Below are 23,635 nucleotides of genomic sequence, written 5' to 3' on the forward strand. Positions count from 1 at the left end.
GCTGACGCATGCGCAGATGACGCCAAATGTCATCATTACCGTGGCAGAACCATCCGTCGTCGAAAACGAAAACTCCCCAATATCTTTGACTGGCGCTCCTGAATAAAGATGTACGCTAATCTGGAGGTCACAGATTCAAGTCTTGCTCAGACGGGTGTTCTTTGTTCAGCCACAAATTATTTACAAATTTACCCAGTCAGTTTCCCTTGTGGGAAGACACATTTTGTAAGATATTAAAGTCATGTTACAAAATACATTAAAATCAATGGTTTTAGGGGAAGTAGTTGAAGTCAGGGAATAGACTCTAAGGTGTGGACTTGCACGTACAATCTAATCAACTCGATTCTACACTTAAGTCTGGTCACATTGATAGCACTAAATCCTTACCACGGGTAGTGAGGGAACCAGTCTCTAATCATCAAGTCAAAATATTTTGGCATGTAATTCTTTCTTTTACAACAAGCAAGTTTAGACCGTGCTTTAAAAATAACTTGCTTTTTAAACAGATTGGTAAAAATTTTCACCATTCAGGGTTAAAGAGTTATCTCCAAATACAACTTTGTGAAAGTCAATAATCAAAATGAAGCAATTCAATGATTTTGTTTATCTAATTTAAATAATCATTCTGTATGATGATTGTGAATTTTGTTTGACTTTATTAAACACATGTGGTAGTTTTTATGTGCTAAGCAGCTTTTGCTCGTTATCTTGTCTCTGTGACATATCCATAATTGATGTTGTGTAGATACTTGTACATTTTGCTTAACGTACATTATTATTTTGTTTGTTACATTTTAAGTTCAACGGTAATGTATATCTCGATTTGCGAACGTAATAAACTTGTCATGAAAACATTGATTGATAAAGTGATTCCCTTTTCAATTGTACCCTTTTCCAGCTCATTTCTTAAACTCATGTTACTATTTGCCTACCTTCTCTGGTCCTTCTGAAAATTTGAGTAAACACAATTTTCTTTTAAAGATATTTTCTGTAAAAAAAAAAGTCTTAATTCAGGCTCCAACTGCGATGACATTTTTATTTTCAAAACGTACAAAACATAGTATAAAATCTTTATATTAGGTCGATTTTTTTGTTGGCACATTATTCCAAATTCAATCTGTACAGCCATGAGGTATTATCATTATCCCACCTCTGCAACCAATTATCTGTGGAGCTATGTTTCCAAGACTGTTGGCTTTTACTTCCGTAAGTTCCATGTTTATTAGCGAGAATGTTTTACAGTGGCTAAATTATAAGTAAACATGCAGTTCATGTTAAATGCCTGGTGTAAACAATTCATTGACTTCAGCTGCCTGTTTCATATTGCTTAAAATGTTTAGTCGACTATGGTAGCCAATTGAGTACCGAGCTTCGATTTTGGTAATATCCGATATATGATATATTTTCTATGATAAGATACAAATAGATTTCTGAAGTTTCATTATAATCCTTATAATTTGATGATCGTATTGCACACTAAAATCATAAAAAGTGACTGTTGAACACGGATATTTGTTTTACCAAGCAACATTATAAACCATTTTGTGAGACTTTGAGCTCTCCTGGCAGCATCATTTTGTATTTGATCTATTTTGTATGAAGTGATACAAACAAATTTCTGATGTTTCAGCTGACATTATAATCCTTATAATTTGATGATCATATTGCACACTAAAATCATAAAAAGTGACTGTTGAATACGGACATTTTATTTACCAAGCCACATTATAAGTTATTTAGTGAGACTATGAGCTCTCCTGGCAGCATCATTTTGTATTTGATCCATTTTGTACGAAGTGATACAAACAGATTTCTGATGTTTCAGCTGACATTATAATCCTTATAACATAATTTGATGATCGTATTGCACACTAAAATCATAAAAAGTGAGTGTTACATACGGACATTTGTTTTACCAAGCCACATTATAAGTTATTTAGTGAGACTTGAAGATGTTCTGGAAGCGGCGTCATGTAGAGAGTGTTCTCATCTTCTGAATCCGACTCAACCTTGTCAAGGAGCATCTTCTCATTCTTCTGCCCAAAAACTATGAAGAAGAATAAAACAAAAGGCAAACAGAAAGATTTAAGAAATGATGCATTCTCATGGTTTTCAAAAAATTCTTTACGAAATTCAAATTTGAAATCAAATTGAAAACTAAAAAAATCTTATTATAAAATAAATATATTTATAAGATTTGACAATGTAATGTTGTGCAACCTGGAGCCAACCATGGCAGAAAATGCTGGGTCAAACCCCCTACTCTTAACGACCAATGACTTGACGTCCTATCTGATAGCCAAAGCAATAATGGTTAAAGGCAGTGGACACTATTGGTAATTACTCAAAATAATTATCATCATAAAACCTTTCTTGATTACGAGTAATGGGGAGAGGTTGATGGTATAAAACATTGTGTGAAACAGCTCCCTCTGAAGTGACGTAGTTTTCGAGAAAGAAGTAATTTTCACAAATTTGATTTCGAGACCTCAAGTTTAGAATTTGAGGTCTCGAAATCAAGCATCAGAAAGCACACAACTTCGTGTGACAAGGGTGTTTTTTCTTTCATTATTATCTAGCAAATTCGGCGAGCTCAAATTTTCACAGGTTTGTTATTTTAAGCATATGTTGAGATACACCAAGTAAGAAGACTGGTCTTTGACAATTACCAATAGTGTCCACTGTCTTTAAGTGTCTTTCGTAAGGTCAAAAGGTGCCAAGACTGGGACTTGAATTCACACTCTGATGTGATCAGTAAACCCACAGTGCGCTAGAACACTCAGCCACAAGTAGAACAAAACTGTCTCATCATCAACAAAAATTTGATGCCCTTGGGCAATTTTTTTCCTTTTGTAATGAATGTTTAATTAATCTTTTATTTTGTGTGATCTGAACGTGTTTTAAAATTGTAAATTCATAATGCAATTCGGTCGTTTGACAGCAAATTTTTGAATGTTTTTAAATAAAGGAACAAAAGGGTAGGCCGTTTAAAACCGGCAGGGCAACGACCCTGCAAGGTTTGAAACGGCAGGTTAAGAACGAGTCACTACTCATTTATTCCCATTCATAAATGCCTTTTAGGTTTAAAGGCGTAATAAAGTAAAAAACTCTGTACGTCCGTGTGTTGCATTGTTATGACTGAGACGACAGTTTTCCGATCCTAGTCTAGGTGCAAGACGTTTCTCGTTTTCCTTTCACACACAGCGCGGCCAACTCACCTACAGCGCCTGCATCGTACGTAACGAGATATGCTTTGCACCAAATATAGCGCGTTGTATCTGAAAACAACCGATTATAAACAGAGCTCCAGCTGATCATTATCAACTGTTTAAACACCCCCACGTGACACGCTCTCCACCAATAGGAATAGCGAAACTGTCTGAGGTATTTATGAATAAATCATAAACCATGAGTAGTATTGACAATGATTACATTTGTCAGGCAGATAAAAAAACAACTAAATGAACAAGTCTCTGATCAATTATCAGAATCTATTCTTGACATTTTGAGGACAGAGGACAGATGTTTTTTTGACAAGAAATAATGTAGGGAAATGTTTTTCTCGACTCAATAAGGTGTACTCACCATTTCTACCCCATCGTATTGATTTCTTCATGTCATACTGCAGCCAACTGTTAATAAAAAATATATGTTATAAATCTGACAAATAAAACAATTGCTTAACAACTCAGCACATTGACCGCAATACGACAACATTACTGCATGACTCAGGCCAGTCAACTAGCGGTGTTTCAAGCCATGTGGTCTCATTTTATGAAATGAAAATAAGAACAACTACTTTAATTTTGTACTTGTAAAAGGAATCTGATTTTTCATATGGTTTAAGTTATTTTAAAATGATTGTAAGTAAGGAGAGGGTCGAGATTAAGACCACACTTTTCAAAGCGTGGTCATTGTAAGTAAATGTCAATGCTGTCAAAGTACCAAATTCCTGACAAGTCGTTACAAAACAGGCTTTGAAGTTAATACTAATAGTAAAGTAGTTATATAGTGCCTTATGCTAGGCCTCAAGACACTTAACACAAAATAAAATACATTTACGTAAAAAGCAACACAGAATACAGAAAGCACAATTAAAAACCACATAGAAGAAAAATTATTATTAAAAACTAAACAAAACGACAAGGAGCAAAAAGTATAAAAATTAAGTTAAACATTTCTCTGTAGTTTTGCACTACTCACTGATTAAGTACGTATTCTAATAGAAAATAAGGTGAATAGGGAGTGTGTGAGGAGTTGAGACTCACATTCATTAAAGGTTTCTTAATCACATGGCAACCAGGCAAAAGGCTGAATTGAGTGATTCAGAACATCCCACATTGAACAAAACTTTTAAAACAAACAATTATTACAATTATACATTCAATAAATTGCATGTGCATTCAACATTAAAAAGGGAGTTGCACACATACACAAATATATACATTAATCATTAATTATTGAAATTTACATAAAAAATTACCTGAAGGGGAAAACAATAAAAAGATGTTAAAATCAAAGCAGTTATGCTCAGGCATCCACTTGGATAAGGGTCATTGATGAAGAACTTTCACTGGCGATTTCCATTAAAAAAGAAAAAAGGGTCAATGTTTACACATTGCCAGTTATCACTCCAAATCTGCCACGAGGCACTTGGTTCTGCACCTTGGGTATTCGGTTCATCAGTCACAGCAAGAACACTTAAGGGCTGTCATAACAATCAAGTGAAATTCACTAATTTGCTGAAAATGTCACGCCCGTTTTCATCATTGAATGAAAAAATTAAGGAGAGCAAAAAATACTAGAGGCTTATAAGATGTTGGATATTTCCATCGCCTAGAAGGGCTGTGTTGTGATAGAGGGACTGGATAAGTTTATCAATCCAGGCTGGATAAATAAGACATTAAAGGCACTGGACACTATTTCGTAATTACTCAAAATAGTTGTTAGCATAAAAACTTACTTGGTAATGAGCAATAGAGAGCTGTTGATAGTATAAAACATAGTGAGAAACGGCTCCCTCGGAAGTAACGATTTTATTAAGAAAGAGGTAACTTTCCACGAATTTGATTTCAAGGCCTCAGAATTAGATTTTGAGGTCCCAAAAAGCACACAAATTTGTGAGACAAGGGTGTTTTTTCCATTATTCTCTCGCAACTTGGACGACCAACTGCGTTTAAATTTTGACAGGTTGGTTATTTTGTGCATATGTTGAGATACACCAAGTGAGAAGACTGGTCTTTGACAATTACCAAAGGTGTCCAGTGTCTTTAACACCACATACAAAGTGTGGACCTGAGAACTGAATAGGTCCACATAATATAGAGACTTGAAACACATGTTGACTTACACATCTCCACACACACAACAAGTGTTGATGAATAGGATTTTCAGAACAAAGGAAATGTCCACAGAATGACTGCCAAAAAAGTTGTGTGTGTTTTAAAGTAAAGTGGGGAGTTCGGGCGACGCCATTACCTTTGAATTTTAAGTTTAAATGCATTAAAAGCTGAATACTCACAACATGATTATAAGCGATATGAGAAACACAGCGGCCATTATAAGGAAGGAAAACCCAGGCCAGATGTGAAGAGTAGCTGGATACAGTGTGTTGAAGAGAAGAGACCCGGCCATCTGGCAGAATATATCCAGGAATGATGTACAGGCAAACATGGCACCTATAGAACAAAAATGATACAATGTAAATTCATAAATCCCACAGTTTATCCATTATTATATTTTTACCATTGCAAAGTGACCCTGTCAGCTACTGCTTCTGGTCATTTTGCTTGTTTATACCAATAATAAATTAAAGTTGTTAAATTAAAAAAAAAGTTGGGATGTAAAGCTGTTGGTCATGCATACTGCATCCAGGGAAATCATAGATTGAGTGCTTCAAGTGCTTTGGTTTAAACTACGACTCCTGGGGTGATCCTCGGCATGTTCTATTTTCATATATCCGGGAATGATGTCAGGCAAACATGACGCCTGTTGAAAAAAATGATACAATGTTGGGATGTAAAGCTGTCGATCATGTATACTGCATCCAGGGAAATCATAGTAAATACGACAGCTTCAAGTGCGTTGGTTGAATCTACAACTCCTGAGGGGAACCTGGGCACGTTCTATTTTCATCAAACCTTTTTCACATTGGGGTATGTTGTATTATGTACATGGGGTCTACTTTGTGTGCCAGTCATGTCATTTGGTTCTTGGTAAAAAAGGAGGAACCTTTTGGTTGAGTAAAGGGATGACCTGTATGATGTATGCTTTAAGAGACTTCATGCTAATTAATAACAATTTAAACGGCTCCCTCTGAAGGAATGTAGTTTTCAAAAAAGAAGTAATTTTCCACAAATATCTCAGAATTAGATTTTGAGGTCCTGAAATCAAGCATCTGAAAGCACACAACTTCATGTGACAAGGGTGTTTTTTCTTCCATACTACTATGCACTTTCGATGATCAATAGAGGTCAAATTTTAACAGTTTTTGTTGTTGTTATGAATATGTTGCGATACACCAAGTGAGAATACTGGTCTTTCACAATTACCAACAGTGTCCAGTGTCTTTACGCTTTAAAATAAATGCAGTTCAAAATAGGAATAAAAGTGTTGTGACTCGGTCTTCAGTGGCCCTTTAAAAACTTACAAGGTTATGGCCAAGCGATTATCACTAGGCTACATCCCTACCTGTTTTTTTAGCACCTGCTTTAGACACCATTGCCACTCTTTTATTCCCTTTATTGCACATTTCTACTTACCAAATTCATTTGGTTCAACCAACTGCGCCTTGAAGGAACTCAGGACTGCACCAGTAAAGCCAGAAAGACATCCAACAAGAGGAACTAAAGAAAAGAAAAATTTTAAAAAATGAAAAGAAAAAACAGAAGAGCAAAATACATCTTGCAGTCAAACATAGACAAGTAATAATAACAGAACATCCTTAAAGCCAGCCTCAGGTTGACCTACGATTTTCTTGCGCCCGCAACACACCGTCGGCGATGCGCAGACAAAATATGCTCAGGTCACAACAACTGAGAAATCGTGCGCCTGCGATTGGTTCCCGACCGTCGGGATCATGTCGTACAAGTTTAAATTGTTCTACTCTTGCGACTGTTTTTTTCAAACGGCGACTGTTTCAGATTGTCTTAAAATCATTGCAGTAACGCTCAGTTGCTGACTGTTTTTTGTTGACGCAAGGTCGACCTGAGGTCGGCTTAACGGCACAGAACACCTTTGGTAGTTGTCAAAGACCAGTATGCAGAAAATTTTTGCGCAATTGGTCATCAAATTTTGTGTGCTTTCAGATGCCTGAGAAAGGCCTCAAATTTGTTCATATTCAAATACTTTCTCAAAAGCTACATTAGAAGTCATTTCTCACAATGTTTTATACTATCAGCAGCTCTCCATTGCTTGCTACCAGATTTTATGTTATTAGGCCCTATATATTTTGAGTCCATTACCTTTAAGACGCACAGTATCTGGAGGCCCATTGAAAGGCACCAGTCAAGGAAGGACACTTAACTTGGTGCCCTTTAAAAAGTTTCAAAGTGCCCTTGCAAAATGAAAATTGCCTTGCCCTCTCAAAGAAATGCATTCTGCACTGATTAAAGCCGTCTGGTTGCGGCTATGCAGTGAAAAAGAAGACTGACACACAATGGAAACAGCGGCCAATTTCATGAAACGCTAGGATTAATCCTATCTCGAGTTTGGACGAGTAACCCGTCCTAACTTAGAATGGGTTCAATGCGTCCTACGTCTTCAGATAGGGAACTTAACTCGTGTTAAGTCTTAAGCTAGGATGAGTTTGGTGAAATCGAACAGCAGGCGCGGTCGGTCTCGTCTTGCTAACTATCTTCTTCTTCAATTCTAGTGCAGCCTTCATAATTGAAGATAGTCGCACTCCCAGACTATGACTTGACTAAGCCTGGGTGACTAATGAGACTAGTGCTGTAGTCGCAACTATTGATTGCTTAGTCGAGTCTGACTACCGTTTTTCAACTACTCAGTTATTCGTGCCGCCACCACTACAAAAATAGACGCAACTACCGGGGCGGTGCCTGTTCGGTGAACCAATCGTGTCGCTCACAACTATTCACGACAACGTAATTAACTTACAAAACACAATCAGACATCATTGACACAATCCTTTAATCCTTTCAGCTTGAATTTTACAATTGCAATGCATCTTTGGAATTAAAAATTAGCCGCGAGTAGTGTCAAAGTTGCAACTATTTGAGCAGTAAATTTCACAAGTAGTCCAGGCCTAGATTTGACCACAACAAGCTTAGCTCACCCATCATCATGACTCTGGTGTTCCTTGCGAATGCCACGTTGACAAAGCTGAGCATGGTGGACATCACGCCGATCTGTGCCAACACAAGGTCCTTGTGTATCGCACGCTCCTTCCCAATACACCAAAACAGTAATGGTAACACCGCGATCAGGACGGCCCCTTTTAGAATGTTCTTTAGCGCCATGAAGAAACCGATGGTAAAGGCGTCCCAGCTCAGGGGAGAGTGCTTGGAGAAGAGAACTAGTAAGTCCATTTCACCTGGATTTAGAACAAATTTAGCAACATTAAACAATGTATTAAAAAAAAACGCACAAAAAAGCTCTATGGCACAATAGTACTTCTGGAGTTTGTGCATACAGGTATTAATAATAGGAATGGTTTTAAAACATTGCATCAAAGCACACTTTTATGACCCCTGTTCATTGGGCCTGAAGCATCCCTGAAACCATTTCAACTCCTTTGGGGGTGTGCCCAGCACCAGCAAGCTAATGGGCTTACAGCATAATCCATCACATAAAAAATCTCTACCCTCAAAGGTACCCGTTTACTCCTAGTTGATGTGAAGCATATTGAAGTGTCTTGCTCAAGAACAGAGTGTCGACATCAGCGGGATTTGAATTCACACTCCGATGACTTAGCCATCAGAACTTGAGTTCCTTGTTCTAGACACACGGCCAAGATAGCTTCAAAAGGTGCCAGTACTTGCTGTGACACAGTGACAGCTGTAATTTAGCAAATTCTACAATTTTACAATCTGATGGGCAAGCGAAGAATCTTTGCATGTGTATAGCAATAGGAGACTTTCTGGGACGATAGGTGGCAGCAGACTTACCGGGTAAATCAATTGTTCTCAGAATTATGTGCATGCTCAGAACTACGTAAACAATGGAAATTTACACGGAAAGTCTGCTGCCACCTAGCATTGGAAAGTCCCCCATATAATTTGTGATTGCATTTTACAGGTAAAATGTTTTACCCTGCAACAGTAAGTGGAAGCCACATTGATGGAAGGTTTCTGTATCAAAGCAGCACCACAACAACGGGTCTCATACATACCTGACATTCCAATAACGCTTAGTAGGTTGATTATTTGAACAGTTATCAAATATTTTCTCTTCTTTCCTGGCCTTTTTGCGAAGAAAACAGTGAGAGAACGGCGCATACTATCGAGGATGGGACCGAAGCACAAACACCATCTTGGTAGACACCCAGACCCAACCGGCTTATCCTTCTCATCTAAACCATGTCTGTGTTCCACTTTCAGCGATTCGGTCAAACAACAAACGATGTACAAAATGATCACAATTTGAATGAGTAGTACAAGTAGGTAGATGGCGGTGAAGCCATGTTCTAGATCACCCAAGGAGCCTGCGCAGAGGAGTCCAACAGTCCCACCGATGAAAACCATGGCCTCTAGGATGCCGAAGCGTTTGGTTCGAGACGAGTGGTCAGTTATGTCAGCCATATAGCTCACGATTGTCACATAGGCTGCTCCTATACTGCCGGTCATTCCAATAGCTAAGGCAGCAATGATAATGTATCCTAGGGGAGTGGTTATGTAGTAAGAAGTATATGCAAACACTGACGCAGAAATGGCTGTGCCTATGGGGGGAAGGATCATGATGTTCTTGCGGCCAACGCGGTCGCTTGTGGCTCCGAGAAACATGGACATAAATGCGCCCGGAATGTTTGTGCAGATGTTGAAGAACAGAATCCAATGCGAGGCGCCTGTCTGGACTGCATCCTCAGCGGCTTTGTCGGAGCTCAGATTGGCGCACACCGTGTCGCTGTAGCTCGTTGAGCAGACCTTCTTGATGAAGAAGAGTTGGTTTGTTGTGAACATGATGAACATACTCATCATGTAGAGGAAGAGAACAGGCTCCACGGTCACTGACGCCATCTTGCTGTTACGGTCAAACAGAAAAAGATATCTCATTGTAAACATGCCAAAATGAAAAAGAATAGACAATGTTAATTATTTGGAGTAGCTACAGAACAACTGATCCCCTCGGAGCTCGGAGACTAACTTGAGCCGGAAAACCAATGAATTGTGATGCTCAACACATACAAGTAGCTGTGGCTTGGGTTGGGAGTTTCCCTAGAACTATGTGGTTCATTCCGTTCTCAACGAACGTGAGACCCTATACGGAACGAACCTCATAGTTCTAGGAGTAGGGAGTTACAGGGTTATTTTGTGACTTTAAGTGTAATCAACTTTTTTTGTACTCAAATTATAGTTCTGATTGGAAAGCATTGTTTTGTTTCTTCACTGAAAGTACTTTGTTTCTGAAAAAGCTAAAAAAAGAATAGTTCCATCTGAAGATGGAAATAAGGTCACAGGAATTTTGAAGGATAACTTTCCGTATGGCGCCACCACTTTTTCACTCATTTTTACAAAAAGGGATATCTCATTGAGGTAAATTAGATACTATATTATTTCATATCGAATGAAAAAGTGGTGGCGCCATACGGAAACTTTTCCATTTGGATAACTTTCCATATGGCGCCACCACCTTTTCACTATATTGTTTTACAAAAGGGATATCTCATTGAGGTAAATTAGATACTATATTATTTTATATCGAATGAAAATGTGGTGGCGCTATACGGAAACTTTTCTGTGTACTTTGCAGGTGACAACCATGTGAAAAGTTATGAAGAAGTGATGGTTCTAAAAAGAACAAAGGAACTCTGATTGAAAAAAGGTATGTGCAAGGACGCAATTTCAGGGAGTAACTTATTCTTTTGATACAACAATAGATTAGTATGACAGATTAGTGCAGACAACTTCACCATTGCTACAATCCATTTCATTTTTTTAGTTTTTTATAAATAATTAAAACTGTGTATTTCTTGCAGTGGTTGTTTTTAATTAAATTTTTGTGTCCATCAACAGTCCACACCGAACCAGAGGCTTCAGATCATTTAAACTCAATAACTTACTGTCCAATCGTCAGTTAGTTTGTACATGATGGAGGTTAGTTAATAAAGCTTTCATCATTAAAGTTTTAACAGTCCTTTATTTTATGATAACTTCTAAGATTTGCCCTAATTTGCTGCCCACTTCGACTGTATTACACCCAGACGTCTAACAGCTTATTGCTACGCATAATCAGATCAGTCTGGTCCACTGCAAAAAGAGCAGTCAAAGCAAAATCTGACACACGGACTGAGCCAAAGTCTCCCACAAATGTCTGTTAAAAACAATCGTTACTTATAAGAATGTGGTATGCTTGCTTCTGCAAATGAGGAGGTTATTCAAGGTAAACAATTGTAGTAAATTTTAAGTGTTTTTAAAACGTTTAAGCCGCTAAATGTACAAACTTACTCAAAGTTTCCTCGCGTTTGCAATCAGTTGTGTTGTTAGTGCGGTTGTGTGTGTGGGATTATCTGTTGCATGCGCACTAGACCATGCCATACCACCAGAAAAACAGAATAACACACTACAGCTGTACTGTCTCATTCCTTGAAACTTTTGGGGACAACTCGACCTTTATTTTGGACTGAATATTTGGACCGAAACGATTGCAGGTTTTGTTTGAATATATATTTTTTTTTAATGTGGCAGTTTTTATTGTTATTAAAAACATCATAATTATGTTATTGTTATTATTAATATTAATATTATTAATAACATAATTATGATCTATTTAAATTAATTATTATTTTGGAAAAGTTTCCGTATGGCGCCACCACTTTTTCATTCAATATGAAATAATATAGTATCTAATTTACCTCAATGAGATATCCCTTTTTGTAAAAATGAGTGAAAAAGTGGTGGCGCCATACGGAAAGTTATCCACTATTTTTAAAAAGGGTTTATGAATGCAGTCGCTGACAATTGCTTCTTGTACCCCCTGACTGAGCTGACTGTACTTGGTCAGTACTGTAAAAAAAAAAAAAAACATTATTTTTTATGTTGATAATAAGCGCTTTAATAATGGGTTTTTGCAATAATGGGCTATTAAAGGGAATCAATATGTGGTGAAGAGGTTTTCAACTAGTGGTTTAATCCCAAGCCTGGTTCTTGATAATTTTACCGAGACGAAGTCGAGGTAAATTATCAAGAACCAGGCCTCAGCGGGTTTAAACCACTTGTTGATGTGGCACAACTGTTTTAGCCGTTGCTCCTGACCAATAGGAATGAAGAAACTGTCTTTTAAGCACAGGTGCAAGCTTGCGTGTCACGCCCATGTTTCAACACTTTTTACTGGTCATAAACAAAGGTTTATACACACCCAGGTTTGTTTGTTTGTTTGTGTGTTTGTTTATACGATCTTCCACTAGAGGGAACTCAGAAATCTTTATTAAACTTCGGAACGTACCTTTTACAAAACCTGAAGTTTGTTTTTCGTGCTTGGCTGTGAGGGAATGACAACTTTAAATGCCAAGCTCATGATTTTCTGCATGTTGTCGTAAGCATTTTCTGTGAACACAAAGTTTTTTTCTTTGTATTTTTCAATTTTCTAGGACTATGAAAAGCGTTTGAAACTGTTTGTGTCATTTAATGCTTAATGATAAAAACAAAAATTTTAAAGTAGAAACAAAATGATCCACACAAATATGCCTTGAATTAGCATGGTTTTCTTTTGGCACTCAAATTTTTTGAGTTAATTTAAATTTATGACTACACAAAATGGCCGACCATGTTAGTTCACAAAGTAATAGGTAAACCATGCGATTTCGAGGCATGGATCATTATTAATATTCTACTTTTAAAACCTCTTTCTTTTACCAATGCATATTTTTTGTTATAAAACAAACGCTTTTTATAGACCAACTCGCCCGATCCAAGACGACGTGTCCCTTTAACATATATTTGATATGTTTCGGCTACAATGTACCTTTACTGAATCGAGCCAAACAGATTGTATTGGATCAAAGATGAGTTTAAAGCTGAGCTCGATATACTCAGGATTATAGTTGAATTCATAGAACAAGTTTACAGAATGAATTTACATTTTAAAATATGTATTTTCAGCATGAATTTACAGAATGAACTTACAGTGAGCTAAAAAAACAAACATAAACACCAAATTTAGGTTGCAATTAAAAACAATTTTAAAGTAACTCTACAATTATAGTGTGTTTAGAAAAATGAAGGCAAGGCACCAAAAAAGGGGTACAAATTATTCTCAACAAACCGAAAAAGGTCATGAAAATATAACAACTCAGTTAAAGGCACTGGACACTGTTGGTAATTACTCAAAATAATTAGCACAAAACCTTCCGTGTAATTGAGTAATTGGGAGCTATTTAACGTATAAAACATTGTGAGAAACGGCTCCCTCTGAAGTAAGGTAGTTTCTCGAGAAAGAATTAATTTTACACAAATTTGATTTCGAGGTCTCAGATTAATACTTTTGAGGTCTTGAAATCAAGTATCTGAAAGCACACAAATTCGTGTGACAAGGGTGTTTTTTCTACCTTCATTATTTTGCAACTTCGACGACCTATTTTGTGCATGTCGAGATACACCAAGTGAGAAGACTGGTCTTTGACAATTGCCAATAGTGTCCACTGTCTTTAAAGACAGTGGACACTATTGGTAATTGTCAAAGACCAGTGTTCTCATTTGGTGTATCTCAACATGTGCATAAAATAACAAACCTGTGAAATTTAAGCTCAATTGGTCGTCGAAGTTGCGAGATAATAGTGAAAGAAAAAACACCCTTGTCAAACGAAGTTGTGTGCATTTAGATGGTTGATTTCGAGACCTCAAATTCTAAATCTGAGGTCTCGAAATCAAATTCGTGAAAAATTACTTCTTTCTCAAAAACTATGGCCTTTCAGAGGGAGCCGTTTCTCGCAATGTTTTATACCATCAACCTCTCCCCATTACTCGTCACTAAGAAAGGTTTATGCTAATAATTATTTTGAGTAATTACCAATAGTGTCCAGTGCCTTTAAACAGCATTAAGAGAGAGAGAGAGAGGCTCATGCTGGCAGTTGGAATGTGAGAAGAGGATACCAAGCCTTCACAATGGCAATGGAGGCAATTGCTCCATGCCCTCCTGTCCATTGCCTTGCGGTGCCCTTTGATTTTTTTTATACCCGTTTTTCTTTATGCGGAATGTTTTTCTTTACCTCACAGTCATAGAGGTACTCTTGACTATGGACAAATTGTCTCACCCTTACAACAACAAAATATCACGCCTGTGGTCCCCTATAATGGTTTGAACGACAAACAACCCTGGGAGCTACAGTTGTGTTGAAGTGATCCATATAAAATATAACTCTGAACTGTCAATCCGCTCCTTATTATTTCAACCACCATTTAACATATTTTTACAGACATTTTACTGTTGATTGTGTTTACACTGCACATTCCTATAAAGATGAGGGCATTGTTTTAAAATATTCAACCAGGTAAAAAAAAGTGTTTTGTAGAATCTCTTCAGATTTTTTTTCTGAATCTCTCTGGGGCCTAAATGCATTTTTTGTATCTGTGCACTTCAGACAGTGGGGAATATTTTATGTTCTAAGCAAAGCGTTTGTAGATATTTTTTCTCTCAGCTACACCGTACAGCAGATAGACCAATTCATTGACAGGTGCTGGGTCATGTCCTATCTGATCAGAGTCCACACTGGCGTGGTGAACAGTACATGCATAGAAGTTGTACATTAACTAGTGATAATGTTTATAAAATAACGGACTAACATCAGTGATTGTATACACATGTAGACAATCATCATATTCATTTAAATAGCTAACATGTGTAGACTATTAAATGGAAAGAGTATTGATTTTACATGTAATCCCATGTGAGAGCATAACCACCCAGAAATTGTGTTTGAAATATTTCATAATTGTTTGCTCTGAAAAAGGAAAGGTACTCGATATAAAGACACATTATTTTGTATGTTTACTACACACAGGTCTGGAAGGGACCTAGAAGTAGTGCGTTCAGCCAGGCTGGCGATTGTCATCTGAGGCCTAAATGGCTGAGGAATTAACGACCGGCGCATCAATGGATGCAATCACATCTGACTCTCAGTCCGAGGAGCACCGTCCTGAAGTTGCCCCAGACGGCCATAGTGACACAGAGTGCCAGCACAGTGTGGGTTTGAGCAGAGTGGAATTGCCTGCAGGTGAACCACATTCGACGAAGAATCGGCAGGAATTACCCGATAATAGCATCTCAAATCCCAGCATGTCTGGGAGCGATTCAGGCGACCTCATTGGCTCACCTGAGCATGAGCAACTCCAAATGGAACAACAACAAGACGCTGCGCTAAGCACGGCGTCAACCATGCAGGACAAACCGAATAGACTGGATAACTCACCTGAGGTTACACTTACAGAGAAAGCAATCGTTGACCAACAGGATTCTGCAATTGACTCAGGTTTGGATTCGCCGATGAATTCCGAAGATCACCAAAGTGCCTTGAATGAATCACTAAAAGCACCGCAGAATGACAATATCAGAAATAATCTGCATCCTACGCCGAGGAACGGAAGTGCAGAAAGTGATGTCAAAAAAGAATCCAACAGTTACCATGGAGACACATGTACATCAGATCCTAATTATACATATTCCCGAGTGGACGCACCGGCTGACAACACACTTGAAGACAAAATGGCACATTCAAAGCATCAAATTGAGTCTAACGGCAGCTGTATCAAGACTGACACTGGAGGCAATGAAGCGTGTAGAAGAAGCTGGGACCCCTCAGGACCTAAGCTGGCCGAGCCAAGCCTTGGTGTAGCATCCAAGACCCAAACAGCTGCTGTGCCCCACAATTCTTACATCAAGCATCACGATACTGAAACGCCCCGAGCAAATCTTGACTCTGCTAAAAAGAGGGATTCTATAGATATCGTCAATAAGGGGGAGGTTTGCATTATAAAACAAGCTTTGTCTGCTGGCACGCTAGACACTTGTGTAACCAAATCTTCATCGACTAACTGTCCTCCGTCGCATCCCCCGCCAACGCATCTGGCTTCATCCATGGGCGTAGCAGCGTCCAGTAATTGGGTATCATTCGAGGACGAGGACAATGTGCAGTCGTCACCAGGCAGGGGTAGAGAGGAGGCTGAAGAAAGAGGGGACGGATGGGTGAAATTTGAGACGTCTCCCACTATGCCGAAACATCCTGTCATATCTCAACTCACAGGTAAGGGTATTAAATAAACTATTGTGTAGCAATGTGAGAGTGAATGCTCTTGTCATGTCTGATTTTCTGTGCGGATGAATAAAAAATATTTGATGCAATAATAGATGTTTTATAAAAGTGAAAGATAATCTATATTGGTCGTTGTTGTTTTTTCCCCAAATATATCTAGGTCAACAGCCCCACGGTCTCATAGTTTTGGTTTTATTATTGAATTCAATGGTTTTATTATTGAATTTAATGGGGTTTTTTTACAAAATATACAATTTTTTCCTGCAGAGCCTAAATCTGGATTTGTTTTATATTCAATAAAAAAAGATTAAAAATCGCTTTAAAGTCTGCACCTTTGAACTAATGTTCCCATGTGTACAATTAATAGCACTCTTGCTTTTACTCAAGGATTTGTATGGCTTTCGATTTCCTTTGCTAAAAAACGGACTATGTGCACAATTGTTCCTTCCCCTTTTGCTTGATTTGTTCCCCTTAATTTTCCCAAAATTGTTTTACTAACTAGTGCTTTCTTGGCCTTGCTTCTTGGCCTTGCTTGGAAATATTATGGAATTTACAACGCAATTAATATTGTTATTGTTTTAAATTAAGACCTTTTGATTATTGAATTATCTAGTTTGTCCGCCACAAACTAACATACAGTGTATGGTGCTGGCACCACAGGCAAAACTCTGTGTTTGGAGAAAATTGCAGTTGAAGTTGAACTATTTTTCTAACTGCTGTTTTAAGAGACTTAATATTGTATATATGGTTTACGATAACACCATGTGTGTATCTACATGTACTTGCCAGGTAGAGTTTGTTCTTAGAGAACTGTCTCGCTTTATTCTACTACCGCGGAGTAGATGCTCGGGGGTTCGGGAGACTTCTCAGTTCTGAAAAGAACTGTCCTGCTCTAAACGTTTCCCGGGCTGATGGTAAAGAAAATAGGCTGGGACTACTACTTTAGCAAGACCAATTTAAGAACTGACTCTGTGGTAGTCCAGTTATTCACGATCCATAAGTCAGATATCCATTGATACCTGACCATGCAATGCCTCAAATCCTATAGACTTAAAATTGTGTTTTTCATTTTGAATACCCCAAATAGTTCTTTAGTACAGAACAGTCCATTTGTTTTTAATTATTAATTCTTACACATACATCGCCCCGGGATCTCTGAGGGAGTTGTAGTTTTATTATTATTATTTATCCATAGCACGAGTAAAACCAGTCAATATTTGTTTATTTCACAGCCTGTACATATATTGTGCCTAGATATCTTGGTACTAACTAGCTGCTGTTGCTGTGGGTGTTGTACATGATGTACTTTGGTTGCTATGGGATAGTGCATTGGTTGAGATGGGATTGGGATAGTGTATCGGATGTACACATAGTACCTTGTTTGCTTGGGGATATTTTTTTTTTTAAATCAAAATCAGACCGCTGCAATGAAATTTTAATTTGATTTAAAATTTCATAAGGATGATTGATATGACTGTATGTAAGTATTCTGAAGGACAATTACATGAATTGAATTTTGAATTTATAGCCTAAGTAAATTAATTCACTTTTTGAACCCCATCCAACCAATTCACAATAAGGAAACTTCATAATGGCTTGTTTTATCAGGGTTTTTGTTCACTTTGATACATTAGGGTTTTTTTTTTTTTTTTTAATTGGCCTTCACACAAAAAATGACCAGCATTGATGATATTGCTATTTCAAATGCTTTTTTTCTCGAGTATGACAGTAGTTAAAACAGAAATATTTTCTTTCTGGACATTTTATAATAAGTGATCTTTCAGATGAGATCTACATGTAATCACTTTATGACACCTGTATCAAGGGTGCTTGCAATGAACCACAAACATCAAGATTAACAGTCCCTACTCCTCCATGAGTGTTTTGGGTGCACTGATGATCAATCCTAGTACACAGCCAGGACCATTTGCTTTTATAATGCCCCGACTGAAGGACAAAGCAATGATAGTTTGCTCAATTTGCTAGGACAAGTGCTACAGTCAGGACTCGAACCCACACTCAGAACCACTATAGAGCTACAGCATGTTGAGTCAGGTGCTCTTATATTATAACCACTTGGCCACGACCAGTGACACATTGATTTTCTTTTTTTCTTTTTTTTAATCATCACCATAGTGTTATGACCTTGTTGAAGAGCTTGGATGATTGTTATTGAAGTGTCAGATTCACATGTGTTGTAATTGGTATCCAGAGTGTGTGATAGAGACAATGCAGGCACTTTTATAATCACCTCGTTTTAATCTCAAGGTGATGTTGGGAAGCAATCACGGATAACATCAAGCAATTAGCGGGACACTCCTTCTCCTGTGTGGTTAATACATGGCGCAATAGACCTTGCAAGTCTTGTGGGTATTACCACTCAGGGAGAAACTCAGATTTCCTATTACTACACTGCCTTAAAGACCTGCTTGAACGAAAATGTCAAGTCGTGAACTTTGCTGAATTCCACTTAAAATGTTTTCGATGAATAAGGAAATCGAGTCATATGATTATAAATAGGTTTCAATTATGTAAAAAAACAATCATTTTGTATGCCCTTGTCCAGAGATTTTCTGCGAGATTTGCGAAAAGCCCCGTTACGTAATCACTCTCAAAACGTCATAAGTAGATAAAGCCGCTTTGTTGCAGCGTGGATGTATAACAAAGCAAACTCCCACCAATGACGTCAGCGGCATTGTCCTTTGACGCCCACTCTCAACGGCAGACGTGTTTTTAGTTTTTCAAAAAACCTTTAGGTAGGGGCCTGATTTTTTTAATCGATAATTACGAAAACTTCAGAAGTGTACACATATCAAAATTACATTAAAATGGTGAACAAGTGCATTATAAACAAGTAAAAATACAATTTCTGCTGAAAACATTCCGCTCAGGTAGCTGTTTAACATGAGAATGAAAAAAAATTGCATTTTAAAGCCATTGCATAGGCCACTTTCTGAACAGAACAAAAATTTGAAGTTCACAGATTTACAATTAACTTACAGGGTTTACAAAAGGTAATGGTGAAAGACTTCCCTTGAAATATTATTCCATGAAAGGCTTTACTTTTTGAGAAAACATTAAAACAATTTTCAATTGTCGTTATTTAGAATAACAGATTTTTTTATAAACACATGTCATGATTAGGCGAAACGTGCAGAAACAAGGGTGGGTTTTCCCGTTATTTTCTCCCGACTCCGATGACCGATTGAGCCTAAATTTTCACAGGTTTGTTATTTTATATATAAGTTGTGATACACGAAGTGTGGGCTTTTAGACAATACTGTTTACCGATGTTGTGCGATTGCTTTAAAGGCAAAGTATACAGTATTTGTAATCATTCAATTGTTTTTTAATCCTTCATAAAACTAAAATAAGTGAACATTTCATTTGTCACGTTTTTGAGATATTGGCAAACAAATCTGGAGTGAATATGTCCAGGCAGAAAATAAAACGGATTATAAAAAATCTGAGAAATGTACTGACAGTAAGTGGGTAGTCGAGCCATTTTAAAGGCTCCTAAAAACAAAAACAAAAATCTGTTTTTTTTTCTTTCTTTTAATACATTACTGTGTAGGACTGACTTTAACTCTTGGTTGATTGGTAGAATGTGGAATTGCTGAAGGGTTTTGGCACAGAGTAGGACTTGTTGAGAGAGAGATAGGAAGATTGGAATGATAAAACATCCAGAGTAGTAAAAGAACAACACGCTGTTTAAGTGTTGACCTCAATTGTAGGCATCAAGAATGAAATGAACTTGCCAAATTTGAACAGTGGTTTGTGGCTATTTGGTGACAAATATATTACCCACTAAACACTTCATTCGATTCCATTTGATTTGAATCGATTTAATTTTATTTTATTTCATTTTATTCGGTTTGGTTTATTTGATTTATTTGGCAAAATACAAGGCAAATTCATGCAAACACATACAAAAAAGACAGAAAACAGCAAGAAAATAAATGTTGTTTGCCGAGGATTACACAAAAAAGTCAGAGACTTATTTCCATTGTGGCCCTCTGCATAATTTTTGTTTTTAAATGGGGCACAGTCAATTCCATGAATGAAACAGTAAACTTGAAGGACTACGGCAAAAGGCGATCAAATGTAGGGCAGGACTCTCAAAGCTGTCTTCAAATGCACAAGATGTAAGACTAGATTAAAAATACAGAAGTTTAAGGATAATATTTGTTTTAAACGGGATAAAAAAAAGGAGAGAAAAAACCAAGAAAAAAAAATTACAAGAAGGCTGTACTCAATGTCGCTTATAAGACAAGAAGTTTAAAATAGTAGGAATAATACGTGAGGGGCTCATAGCAAGGGTACAGTCTAAAGGCTTTGCTGTCAGTAAATGGGCACTTGCAGTTTTACAGAAAATTCACCAAACCACTGATGTTAAGTCTGTAAAGGTGTGGCAATTGTTTCAACTACACGTGTGTCTCTGGATTCTTTACTCATAAGATAGCACAGACGTTAGCACAGACGTTTGGCGTCAACCATGTAAGCAGAGAAACGACAAGGGTAAGTGAAGAACTCCACACTGAAGACAAATGAAGCAATGAAAATTAGGGTAGGGGTCCTTTACTCATGGCAGAGACTCTTTACTCGTGGCAGAGACTTGAGCGCAACCCTTCAAAATCCAATAAAGACAAAATTGCCTCGTTGCTAACACATTTGTTTCATTTGAAAACTGATGAAGAAGATGCCTGCCCCGTCAATGATGGAGCAGTCTTAAAAGCCAGGTGTGCTTAAATGTTGGACAAGATGTTGGATAAGCGGGGAAATCAAGCAATCAAAATGTAGATTTTAGAAGAACATGAATGATTTTGCATCACTTTGGTGTGTGGTTTGAGGAGTTTGAATATCTTGCAGAAAACAATAAATAGATTTAGTGTATTTCAAACAACAGCCGCCTTATTGATTTAAGACTCATGAAAACTTCATTTTCTGTGTGAACTTTAGTAAAACAAAAAAATTGGGTTTAAAAAATAAAAAATAAAAAAATAAAAATTTACCAGAGTGGGATTTGAACATAGGACCTCCTGATAATCTTGCTTGAGCTCTACCAACTGAGCTATCTTACCCCTGCGGTTTATTAGTGTAATATTAAAATTCATGAAATTAGTTACATACAAAAAATATAGTTTTTTTTTACCAATCAACAGCAGTAAAACATCAATAATAGGAAGTAATAAAAATAAATATTTCTATAATGACAAAAATATGCAATTAAAAATTGTATTGAATCAAACAAAATTCAATTTAAGTCATAAATAGGGGAATCAATGTGTGGTGAAGAGGTTTTTCAAATAGTGGTTTAATCCCAATGAGGCCTGGTTCTTGCCTTATAGCACAGGTGCAAGCTCGCGTTTCACGCCCATGTTTCAACACTTTTTACTGGTTATAAACAAAGGTTTATACACACCCACGTGACGCGCTCTCCACCAATAGGAATAGCGAAACTGTCTGAGGTATTTATGAATAAAAATTTTAACAAATAAATAGGAACATTAAATAAAACAAAACTGGAGTAAAAGTTTATAGCCGTGATGTTACAGTGTACCGAATTGTCTTTCAAAAAACTTGTGTAGTAATCTCCACTCTGAAAAGTTTAATTGAAAAGAAAAAAAATAACTGAATAAATGAATAACCAAAGATAAAAATCCGCTGACAAATTAAAAATTGTTTAGTGAAAAGATAATTGTGATACATGCCAAGTGCACTGTATTAAAAAACAGACTTTTTATTCGACAGGCTTTTCAATTCATGTCTCCATTTTTTTTTACAGTGATTGTATGTTGCTCTACAGATCGTTCAAGCCCTTTCTGCGAACAAAGTTACGATACAAAACCACGTACATGCACTTGGGACTTTTACACAATTCTGTCTGGCATAATTATAAGTGGGTATTCGTGATCTATTACAGTACATTGTGAGTAACGGTGTGCCTTTAGGCCCGCACTTACTCATTCTAGATTAGATAACAAAGATTCAACTTCAATTTTGATAGTGCTTGGTGGCGGTAATAATTCTTGCCAGAGGTCTTGTGATTTGTGAATGAAGGGAATTCTTTTCTTTCCTTTAGAACCCAATGAGTAATAAAATTACTAATTGTGTAATTTAAAGGTGAAAACCTTTACAATTACATGGTTTGTGCCAATTGTCTTTCGTTTTTTAAGGCTTTTTTAAAAAATAACAAATGATGCAAATTTTAATATGAGCGGCTTACTGCCGAGTTCTTTGCATATATATACAGTACAGGCGCGGATCCAGGATTTTTTTAACCGGGGGGCACAACTTTGTAGTCATAGCACTTTTAATTAATATCAATTGTCTATAATACTGGAAAATGTATGTACAGTAACGTGGGACTCTTAGAAAGTTTTAATCACACACATCTCTTGAGTCTTTCAGTGAGATGCTTCTCCCTCTTGTTGAAAATAAACTGAATTTACGCTGTACATCGTCGGCAAGCGTTTTTGTTATAAAAAGTAATATTAATAATAGGCCTACTGCTTACGTTAAATAACATTTCGGGCGGGTGAAATACCTACATGTATTTTATGTTTATCTGGGTGGCAAATTCCATGAATATAAGTGGACGGCTAAACCAGATCCGACCAAATAATCGTATGTTGCAAGCAGGGTTCTAGCCAGAAAAAAATTATAGGGTAGGGGCATTAAAAACTCTGAAAGTGCAAGCGCAAAGCGCACGCCATTCCGGCATGGGGTCCGATTGTATGTCCTAAATGTGCATTTTTCCTCTCGCTATTTTTCTTTCTTTTTTTCTCAATTTTTTTTACCTGGTGCCCCTGGGCCCCCCCCCCCCCCCCCCGCCCCTCCCCCTGGATCCGGGCCTGCAGTAAAAAAATTGTGTAAATAAATTTGAAAAGTGCCATCTATCTATGACTAAACAATCCGTACAACTGAGAAAATCTACCAAAAATGCCAAGAAGTGGAACATACACCAAAGTGTGTACGTATACGTACTTTCCCAGAGTGATAAAAATCAAGTAACATTTTCCAGTGAGTTGCTCAACCATTAGTGAATTCAACTGCATCGGATGGTTACAGAACTTGGGGTGTTCTGAAAATGAATTCACCGCATATCATATTAAAAAGGCTAGGGTTACACATGGTCCGACACCCCTATGTTCAGACACCCCTCAAACACACCTACAAATGTATGTTCCTAATCCTGTGGTTGTCCGGAAA

The 23,635-nt window shown here is 37.3% G+C and overlaps 2 protein-coding genes across 4 annotated transcripts in view; one reads left to right on the forward strand and one right to left on the reverse strand.

Annotated features, from left to right (window-relative positions):
• Positions 1–15,648, reverse strand: LOC117291516 (proton-coupled folate transporter-like). 3 transcript variants are annotated; one of them, XM_033773294.1, is made up of 7 exons: positions 15,584–15,648; positions 9,353–10,200; positions 8,297–8,554; positions 6,762–6,845; positions 5,522–5,678; positions 3,586–3,632; positions 1–2,047 (listed from the first exon to the last, which is right to left on the reverse strand). In XM_033773294.1, the coding sequence occupies exons 2-7, from the start codon at positions 10,194–10,196 to the stop codon at positions 1,926–1,928; spliced, it is 1,512 nt and encodes a 503-aa protein (XP_033629185.1). In that variant the 5' UTR covers positions 10,197–10,200; positions 15,584–15,648; the 3' UTR covers positions 1–1,925. The 3 variants fall into 3 exon arrangements, with proteins under 3 accessions (XP_033629185.1, XP_033629165.1, XP_033629176.1); XM_033773274.1 differs by lacking the exon at positions 15,584–15,648 and adding an exon at positions 11,625–11,665; XM_033773285.1 differs by lacking the exon at positions 15,584–15,648 and adding an exon at positions 11,240–11,315.
• LOC117291509 (stonin-2-like) overlaps positions 11,453–23,635 on the forward strand; it is a 23,917-nt gene continuing 11,734 nt past the window's right edge. The window contains exons 1-2 of the mRNA XM_033773259.1: positions 11,453–11,559; positions 15,176–16,414. Coding sequence (XP_033629150.1) covers positions 15,238–16,414 — 1,177 coding nt within the window. The 5' untranslated portion in view covers positions 11,453–11,559; positions 15,176–15,237. The remainder of the gene's footprint in view (positions 11,560–15,175; positions 16,415–23,635) is intronic.

The sequence above is a fragment of the Asterias rubens genome, chromosome 1, assembly GCF_902459465.1.
Source record: "Asterias rubens chromosome 1, eAstRub1.3, whole genome shotgun sequence".
Taxonomy (NCBI): Eukaryota; Metazoa; Echinodermata; class Asteroidea; order Forcipulatida; family Asteriidae; genus Asterias; species Asterias rubens.

Bases quoted from the DNA above. Each gene is read 5' to 3' on its own strand.
- LOC117291516 (XM_033773294.1), bottom strand. From the start codon at position 10,196: ATGGCGTCAGTGACCGTGGAGCCTGTTCTCTTCCTCTACATGATGAGT. The intron at 8,555-9,352 runs GTATGTATGAGA...TTCTAAATCCAG, and splicing joins AAGCGTTATTGGAATGTCAG to GTGAAATGGACTTACTAGTT. The intron at 3,633-5,521 runs GTGAGTATTCAG...TTTTATTAACAG, and splicing joins ATATCGCTTATAATCATGTT to TTGGCTGCAGTATGACATGA.